This window comes from Petromyzon marinus, assembly GCF_048934315.1.
Source record: "Petromyzon marinus isolate PM22_M1 ecotype Great Lakes invasive population chromosome 67 unlocalized genomic scaffold, UKy_Petmar_22M1.pri1.0 chr67_unloc.4, whole genome shotgun sequence".
Classification (NCBI taxonomy): Eukaryota; Metazoa; Chordata; class Hyperoartia; order Petromyzontiformes; family Petromyzontidae; genus Petromyzon; species Petromyzon marinus.
Window position 1 is genome coordinate 225,001 of NW_027422594.1, and position 10,000 is coordinate 235,000.

General features: G+C 58.6%; 1 protein-coding gene across 2 annotated transcripts in view; it reads left to right on the forward strand.

Moving 5' to 3' along the window:
* LOC116956795 (phospholipid-transporting ATPase IF-like) overlaps positions 1 to 10,000 on the forward strand; it is a 120,916-nt gene that overhangs the window by 106,229 nt on the left and 4,687 nt on the right. Inside the window, exons 27-29 of one of the 2 annotated variants that reach the window (XM_076058001.1) lie at positions 638 to 741; positions 4,076 to 4,232; positions 9,899 to 9,993. In XM_076058001.1, the coding sequence (XP_075914116.1) occupies positions 638 to 741; positions 4,076 to 4,232; positions 9,899 to 9,993 (356 nt within the window). The remainder of the gene's footprint in view (positions 1 to 637; positions 742 to 4,075; positions 4,233 to 9,898; positions 9,994 to 10,000) is intronic. The other variant, XM_076058000.1, reaches the window with a different exon arrangement.

The window sequence follows — 10,000 nt, forward strand, 5'->3', positions numbered from 1 at the left end:
CGACTGAGACGACTGAGACGACTGAGACGACTGAGACGACTGAGACGACTGAGACGACTGAGACGACTGAGACGACTGAGACGACTGAGACGACTGAGACGACTGAGACGACTGAGACGACTGAGACGACTGAGACGACTGAGACGACTGAGACGACTGAGACGACTGAGACGACTGAGACGACTGAGACGACTGAGACGACTGATACGACTGAGACGACTGAGACGACTGAGACGACTGAGACGACTGAGACGACTGAGACGACTGAGACGACTGAGACGACTGAGACGACTGAGACGACTGAGACGACTGAGACGACTGAGACGCCTGAGACGCCTGAGATGACTGAGATGACTGAGATGACTGAGACGACTGAGACGACTGAGACGACTGAGACGACTGAGACGACTGAGACGACTGAGACGACTGAGACGACTGAGACGACTGAGACGACTGAGACGACTGAGACGAGTGAGATGACTGAGATGACTGAGATGACTGAGATGACTGAGATGACTGGGACGACTGGGACGACTGAGACGACTGAGACGACTGAGACGACTGAGACGACTGAGATGACTGAGATGACTGGCTGGTGCACCACCTGTGCCCCCCCCTCCACCCCGCGTGTGTCCAGCTGGCGCTGGACACACGCTACTGGACGTGGGTGAACCACTTCGTCACGTGGGGGACGCTGATCTTCTACGTCGCCTTCTCGCTCTTCTACGGCGGCGTGCACTGGTGACTCGCGCGGGGACGCGGAGACACGGAGACACGGAGACACGGAGACACGGAGACACGGAGACACGGACACGGAGACACAGAGACACGCACACGGAGACACGGAGACACGGAGCCACGGAGACACGGAGACACGGAGCCACGGAGACACGGAGACACGGAGACACGCACACGGAGACACGGAGACACGGAGACACGCACACGGAGACACGGAGACATGGAGACACACGCACGGAGACACGGAGACACGCGGAGACACGGAGACACGCACACGGAGACACGGAGACACGCACACGGAGACACGGAGACACGGAGACACACACACGGAGACACGGAGACACGCGGAGACACGGAGACACGCACACGGAGACACGGAGACACACACACGGAGACACGGAGACACGGAGACACGCACACGGAGACACGCGCACGGAGCCACGGAGACACGCACACGGAGACACGCAGACACGGAGACACGGAGACACGGAGACACGCACACGGAGACACAGAGACACGCACACGGAGACACGGAGACACGGAGCCACGGAGACACGGAGACACGGAGACACGCACACGGAGACACGGAGACACGGAGACACGCACACGGAGACACGCACACGGAGACACGCACACGGAGACACGGAGACACGGAGACACGGAGACACGCACACGGAGACACGGAGACACGCACACGGAGACACGGAGACACGGAGACACACGCACGGAGACACGGAGACACACACACGGAGACATGGAGACACACACATGGAGACACGGAGACATGCACACGGAGACACGGACACGGAGACACGGAGACACGGAGACACGCGCACGGAGACACGGAGACACGGAGACACACGCACGGAGACACGGAGACACACACACGGAGACACGGAGACACGCAGAGACACGGAGACACGCACATGGAGACATGGAGACACGCACACGGAGACACGCACACGGAGCCACGGAGACACGCACACGGAGACACGGAGACACACGCACGGAGACATGGAGACACACACACGGAGACATAGAGACACACACATGGAGACACGGAGACACGGAGACATGCACACGGAGACACGGAGACACGCACACGGAGACACGGAGATACGCGCACGGAGACACGGAGACACACGCACGGAGACACGGAGACACACACACACGGAGACACACGGAGACACGGAGACATGCACACGGAGACACGGAGACACGCGCACGGAGACACAGAGACACGCACACGGAGACACGGAGACACGGAGACACACGCACGGAGACACGGAGACACACGCACGGAGACACGGAGACACGCACACGGAGACACGGAGACATGGAGACACACGGAGACACACGCACGGAGACACGGAGACACACGCACGGAGACACGGAGACACACACACACGGAGACACATGGAGACACAGAGACATGCACACGGAGACATGGAGACACGCACACGGAGACACGCGCACGGAGACACGGAGACACACGCACGGAGACACGGAGACACACACGGAGACGCGGAGACACGGAGACACGCACACGGAGACACGCATACGGAGACACGGAGACACACACACAGAGACACGGAGACACGCGCACGGAGACACGCACACGGAGACACGCACACACACACCGCGCGTTTGATGCCGTGCGTGTGTGTGACACTGCGCGTGTGTGACACCGCGCGTGTGACGCCGTGCGTGTGCGTGTGTATGTGTGACGCTGTGTGTGTGTTTGTGTGTGTGCACGCGTGTGCGTGCGTGTTTGTGTGTGTGTGTTTGTGTGTGTGTTTGTGTGTGTTTGTGTGTGTTTGTGTGTGTGTTTGCATGTGTGTTTGTGTGTGTGTGACGCTGTGTGTGTTTGTGTGTGTGTGTGATGCCGTGTGTGTGATGCCGTGTGTGTGTGATGCCGTGTGTGTCTGTGTGTGTGTGTGACGCCGTGTGTGTGTCTGTGTGTGTGTCTGTGTGTGTGTGTGTGTCTGTGTGTGTGTGTGTGTCTGTGTGTGTGTCTGTGTGTGTGTGTCTGTGTGTGTGTCTGTGTGTCTGTGTGCGTGTGATGCCGTGCGTGTCTGTGTGTGTCTGTGTGTCTGTGTGTGTGTGTCTGTGTGTGTGATGCCGTGTGTGTGTGTCTGTGTGTGTGTGATGCTGTGTGTGTCTGTGTGTGTGTGATGCCATGTGTGTCTGTGTGTGTGTGATGCCGTGTGTGTCTGTGTGTGTGTGATGCCGTGTGTGTCTGTGTGTGTGTGATGCCGTGTGTGTCTGTGTGTGTGTGATGCCGTGTGTGTCTGTGTGTGTGTGATGCCGTGTGTGTCTGTGTGTGTGTGATGCCGTGTGTGTCTGTGTGTGTGTGATGCCGTGTGTGTCTGTGTGTGTGTGATGCCGTGTGTGTCTGTGTGTGTGTGATGCCGTGTGTGTCTGTGTGTGTGTGATGCCGTGTGTGTCTGTGTGTGTGTGATGCCGTGTGTGTCTGTGTGTGTGTGATGCCGTGTGTGTCTGTGTGTGTGTGTGTGACGCCGTGTGTGTGTCTGTCTGTGTGTGTGCGTGTGTGATGCCGTGTGTGTCTGTGTGTGTGTGATGCCGTGTGTGTCTGTGTGTGTCTGTGTGTGTCTGTGTGTCTGTGTGTGTCTGTGTGTGTCTGTGTGTGTCTGTGTGTCTGTGTGTGTGTGTGTCTGTGTGTGTGTGTGTCTGTGTGTGTGTGTGTCTGTGTGTGTGTGTGTCTGTGTGTGTGTCTGTGTGTGTGTCTGTGTGTCTGTGTGTGTGTCTGTGTGTGTGTGTGTGTGTGTCTGTGTGTGTCTGTCTGTGTGTGTGTGTGTGTCTGTGTCTGTGTGTGTCTGTGTGTGTGTGTGTCTGTGTGTGTGTGTCTGTGTGTGTCTGTGTGTCTGTGTGTCTGTGTGTGTGTGTCTGTGTGTGTCTGTGTGTCTGTCTGTCTGTGTGTGTGTCTGTGTGTCTGTGTGTGTCTGTGTGTGTGTGTGTGTGTCTGTGTGTGTGTGTGTCTGTGTGTGTGTGTGTGTCTGTGTGTGTGTGTGTGTCTGTGTGTGTGTCTGTGTGTGTCTGTGTGTGTGTGTGTGTGTGTCTGTGTGTGTGTCTGTGTGTGTCTGTGTGTGTGTCTGTCTGTGTGTGTGTGTGTGTGTGTCTGTGTGTGTCTGTGTGTGTGTCTGTGTGTGTCTGTGTGTGTGTCTGTGTGTGTGTGTGTGTGTCTGTGTGTGTCTGTGTGTGTGTCTGTGTGTGTGTGTCTGTGTGTGTGTGTGTCTGTGTGTGTCTGTGTGTGTGTCTGTGTGTGTGTGTCTGTGTGTGTGTGTGTGTGATGCCGTGCGTGCGCGCAACGCCGCAGGCCGCTGCTTAAGGCACAGGGCATGCGGGGCGTGTTTGCCGAGCTGCTGTCCAGCCTCTCGCTGTGGCTGGGCACGGTGCTGCTGGTCACCGCTTGCCTCGTGCCGGACGTCTTCCGCTCAGTCGCAGGGGGACACGCGTGGCCAGCGGGCGCCCAGGTGAGGGGGGAGGTGGTCGCACGCACACAGGGGCAGCTGCCGCTGGGGGTGCCCCTAGGCTAGACCCACACACAGCAGCAGCAATCATCACCACCCCTACTACTGACAGACAGCTGTCACTGGGGGTGCCCCTAGGCTAGACCCACACAGCAGCAGCAATCATCACCACCCACTACTACTGACAGACTGATGCACAGAGACAGCTGCCACTGGGGGGTGCCCCTAGGCTAGACCATACAACAGCAACAACAACCATCACCACCCCTACTACTGACAGACTGATGCACAGGGACAGCTGCCGCTGGGGGTGCCCCTAGGCTAGACCCACACAGCAGCAGCAATCATCACCACCCCCTACTACTGTCAGACTGATGCACAGGGACAGCTGCCACTGGGGGTGCCCCTAGGCTAGACCCACACAACAGTCAATCATCACCACCCCTACTACTGACAGACTGATGCACAGGGACAGCTGCCACTGGGGGTGCCCCTAGGCTAGACCCACACAGCAGTCAATCATCACCACCCCTACTACTGACAGACTGATGCACAGAGACAGCTGCCACTGGGGGTGCCCCTAGGCTAGACCCACACAGCAGCAGCAATCATCACCACCCACTACTACTGACAGACTGATGCACAGGGACAGCTGCCACTGGGGGTGCCCCTAGGCTAGACCCACACAGCAGTCAATCATCACCATCCCTACTACTGCCAGACTGATGCACAGGGACAGCTGCCACTGGGGGTGCCCCTAGGCTAGACCATACAACAGCAACAACCATCACCCCCTACTACTGACAGACAGCTGCCACTGGGGGTGCCCCTAGGCTAGACCACACAGCAGTCAACCATCACCACCCCCTACTACTGACAGACAGCTGCCACTGGGGGTGTCCCTAGGCTAGACCCACACAGCAGCAGTCAATCATCACCACCCCTACTACTGACAGGACCGATGCACGGGGACAGCTGCCACTGGGGGTGCCCCTAGGCTAGACCACACACACAGCAACAACAACAACAACAACCATCGCCACCCCCTACCACTGACAGGACCCGATGCACGTGGATGTGTCCCTAGCGAGCGTGAGACGCTGCCCTCTGCTGTGCGTGCACCAGAGGTTACCTCTCTGTCGCCCACTCCCGCGTGGGCCGTGGAGGGTGGCGTTGACGCCGGTGGGCACTGCGGAAACGTTGGCCCGCTTGGGTGCCCGCAGGGGCGGTGCACGCCTCGAAATTGGGTTCAGAGACAGAGAGACGCAGAGACGCACCAAGCCCCCCCCGCGCGTCGCCTGCAGTAGGCCGTCGGGGCAAGTGCCGTCACCGCCACTCAGTTGGCGAATGGCGGTTGTTGTTGTTGTCTGTGTGTGGTGTGTACGGTGTGTGTGTGTGCGTGTGTCTGTGTGTGTCTGTGTGGGGAGCGGTGGTGTAGCGGGGCGAATGGCGGTTGTTGTTGTTGTTGTTGTCTTTGTGTGGTGTGTACGGTGTGTCTGTGTGTGCGTGTGTCTGTGTGGGGAGCGGTAGTGTAGCGGGGCGAATGGCGGTTGTTGTTGTTGTCTGTGTGTGGTGTGTACGGTGTGTGTGTGTGTGCGTGTGTCTGTGTGGGGAGCGGTAGTGTAGCGGGGCAAATGGCGGTTGTTGTTGTTGTTGTCTGTGTGTGGTGTGTACGGTGTGTGTGTGTGCGTGTGTCTGTGTGGGGAGCGGTGGTGGAGCGGAGCGAATGGTGGTTGTTGTTGTTGTTGTTGTCTTTGTGTGGTGTGTACGGTGTGTCTGTGTGTGCGTGTGTCTGTGTGGGGAGCGGTAGTGTAGCGGGGCGAATGGCGGTTGTTGTTGTTGTTATTGTCTTTGTGTGGTGTGTACGGTGTGTCTGTGTACGTGTGTCTGTGTGGGGAGCGGTGGTGTAGCGGGGCGAATGGCGGTTGTTGTTGTTGTCTGTGTGTGGTGTGTACGGTGTGTCTGTGTGTGTGCGTGTGTCTGTGTGGGGAGCGGTGGTGTAGCGGGGCGAATGGCGGTTGTTGTTGTTGTCTGTGTGTGGTGTGTACGGTGTGTGTCTGTGTGTGCGTGTCTGTGTGGGGAGCGGTGGTTTAGCGGGGCGAATGGCGGTTGTTGTTGTCTGTGTGTGGTGTGTACGGTGTGTCTGTGTGCGTGTGTCTGTGTGGGGAGCGGTGGTGTAGCGGGGCGAATGGCGGTTGTTGTTATTGTCTTTGTGTGGTGTGTACGGTGTGTGTGTGTGCGTGTCTGTGTGGGGAGCGGTAGTGTAGCGGGGCGAATGGCGGTTGTTGTTGTCTTTGTGTGGTGTGTACGGTGTGTCTGTGTGCGTGTGTCTGTGTGGGGAGCGGTGGTGTAGCGGGGCGAATGGCGGTTGTTGTTGTTATTGTCTGTGTGTGGTGTGTACGGTGTGTCTGTGTGTGCGTGTCTGTGTGGGGAGCGGTGGTGTAGCGGGGCGAATGGCGGTTGTTGTTGTTATTGTCTGTGTGTGGTGTGTACGGTGTGTCTGTGTGTGCGTGTGTCTGTGTGGGGAGCGGTGGTGTAGCGGGGCGAATGGCGGTTGTTGTTGTTGTTGTCTGTGTGTGGTGTGTACGGTGTGTGTGTGTGTGCGTGTGTCTGTGTGGGGAGCGGTGGTGTAGCGGGGCGAATGGCGGTTGTTGTTATTGTCTTTGTGTGGTGTGTACGGTGTGTGTGTGTGCGTGTCTGTGTGGGGAGCGGTAGTGTAGCGGGGCGAATGGCGGTTGTTGTTGTCTTTGTGTGGTGTGTACGGTGTGTCTGTGTGCGTGTGTCTGTGTGGGGAGCGGTGGTGTAGCGGGGCGAATGGCGGTTGTTGTTGTTGTTGTCTGTGTGTGGTGTGTACGGTGTGTGTGTGTGTGCGTGTGTCTGTGTGGGGAGCGGTGGTGTAGCGGGGCGAATGGCGGTTGTTGTTATTGTCTTTGTGTGGTGTGTACGGTGTGTGTGTGTGCGTGTCTGTGTGGGGAGCGGTAGTGTAGCGGGGCGAATGGCGGTTGTTGTTGTCTTTGTGTGGTGTGTACGGTGTGTCTGTGTGCGTGTGTCTGTGTGGGGAGCGGTGGTGTAGCGGTTAGCGCTACGCTGCGCTATGAACCCGGCGACCCGGGGTTCGATTCCCGCTCACGGCCAACACCACCGGTGACGATTATCTGAACCGGTGCCGGGCCTCCCCTAGGTCGACTCGGCCTCAAATGAGTAGCTGGCGCGGTGGATAAAAATATTGCCACTGGGGAGACAAAGACGGTCGGGCGTGGTGCTGGCCACCCACCCCCTCGTGTGCAGTGCCGGCCTTCACAGGTGCTGCTCGCTAACAGCAGTTTGCCCCTACAGTCTGTTAAGGCTATACGGGGGATCTTTATCTTTGTGTCTGTGTGTGGCAGTAGTTGTGGGGAGCGGTGGGTGTAGCGGTTAGCGCTACGCTGCGCTAGGAACCCGGCAGGCCGGAGTTCGATTCCCGCTCTCGGTCAGCACCCGGTGACGATTATCTGAACCGGTGCCGGGCCTCCCCTAGGTTGACTCGGGCCCAAACGAGTACCTGGTGCGGTGTTTAGTCAACATCGCCACTGGGGAGACAAAGGCGGCCGGGCGTGTTGCTGGCCACCCACCCCCTCGTGTGCAGTGCAGGCCTTCATAGGTGCTGCTCGCTAACAGCACTTTGCCGCTACATTAAAAGGCTACGCGGTGGGGGGAGGGGATCTTTTGTCTTTGTTGGTGTGTGCGTAACCACGAACCTATCCGCTACACAGGCACGTCACTCGTCCTGGGCCCGACCCTAACCCCCACCATAACCCTAGCCCCGGCGAGCCTCACCCAGGCCCCGACAGCCCTCAAACTCGTCCCACTCACGATCACTCTCGCCTGACCTCAATTCGTGACCTTGACTCAACGTCAAACCCTGAGCTTCGCACGACCCCCGACCCCAAGGCCTCCAACCCTAACTCTAATGGTGGCTAGGAGATGTTGACTGCCTCGCCTGGTACACAGGAGGTCGTGGGTTCGATCCCGACCCTGATCACGACTGCTGCTGTATATTTGCAGTCTGCGTCTCTCTCTCATCATCATCATCATCACGGTGGCTAGGAGATGTTAACTACCTCGCTTGGTGTACAGGAGGTCGTGGGTTCGATTACCCTGAGAGATGTTGACTACCTCGCCTGGTATACAGGAGGTCGTGGGTTCGATCCCGACCCTGACGCCTGTATCATTGGAATTTCCACGTGTCTCTATCATCATCATCATCATCACTGTGGCTATTAGATGTTAACTACCTCGCCTGGTACGCAGGAGGTCGTGGGTTCCATCCCGACCCTGACGATGCCTGCTGCTGTATTTGTGGAGTCTGCGTCTCTCTCTCTCATCATCATCATCACGGTGGCTAGGAGATGTTGACTACCTCGCCTGGTACGCAGGAGGTCGTGGGTTCGATCCCGACCGTGATCACGCCCGCTGCTGTATATTTGCAGTCTGCGTGCGTCTCTCTCTCTCTCTCGCCGGGGTCGCGTGGAATTTCTCTCCGGTTTTCCTGCGGCTTTTCCCCGCCGCCGCCGCCCTCCACGTTTGGAAGTCGGCGTCGGCACGCCTACGGATAAGATAGGCCGCTCCGTCCCCGTTGAGCCACCGTTTGTGATGGCTTCTGAAAGAGAGAGCTGCCGGAGCGAGCGCGACGGGGTTGTTGGGCACCGCCAAAAAGTCCGACGTGATCTCTTGCTGCTGCTGCTGCTGCAGCTGCTGCTGCAGCTGTTGCAGCTGCTGCTGCTGCAGCTGCTGTTGCTGCTGCTCCAGCTGCTGCTGCTGCTGCAGCTGCTGCTGCTGCTGCAGCTGCTGCTGCTGCAGCTGCTACTGCTGCTGCTGCTACTGCTGCTGCTGCTACTGCTGCTACTGCTGCAGCTGCTGCTGCTGCAGCTGCTGCTGCTGCTTCTGCTGCTGCTGCTGCTGCTGCTGCAGCTGCAGCTACTGCTGCTGCTGCAGCTGCTACTGCTGCTGCTACAGCTGCTGCTGCTACTGCTGCTGCTGCAGCTGCTGCTGCTGCTTCTGCTGCTGCTGCTGCAGCTGCTGCTGCTGCTGCTTCTGCTGCAGCTGCTGCTGCTGCAGCTGCTGCTGCTGCTGCAGCTGCTACTTCTGCTGCTGCTGCTGCAGCTGCTACTGCTGCTGCTGCTGCAGCTGCTGCTGCTGCTGCTGCTTCTGCTGCTGCTGCTGCTGCTGCAGCTGCTGCTGCTGCAGCTGCTGCTGCTGCTGCAGCTGCTGCTGCAGCTGCTGCTGCTACAGCTGCTGCTGCTTCTGCTGCTGCTGCTGCTACTGCTTCTGCTGCTGCTGCTGCTACTGCTGCTGCTGCAGCTGCTACTGCTGCTGCTGCAGCTGCTGCTGCTGCTGCTGCTGCAGCTGCTGCTGCTGCTGCTGCTGCTACTGCTGCTGCTGCTACTGCTGCTGCTGCTGCAGCTGCTACTGCTGCTGCTACTGCTGCAGCTGCTGCTGCTACTGCTGCTGCTGCTGCAACTGCTGCTGCTGCAGCTGCTGCTGCTGCAGCTGCTACTGCTGCTGCTGCTGCAATCTCGATCCCTGACCGCCAACCCGACCCAGCACCTAACACCGACGCTAACCCTTAGACTTTGGCCCTAGCGTAGAGCCTGACCCTTGACCCTTGACCCCCATCCCCTGCGCTCTAGGGGCTCTGCGTGGAGTGGTGTGAGAGGTCACGGGGGTCACGGGTCAGACTCAGGGAGGATGACGACCAGCCATTCTACGTTCCCTCCCCAGCCACGTAACTC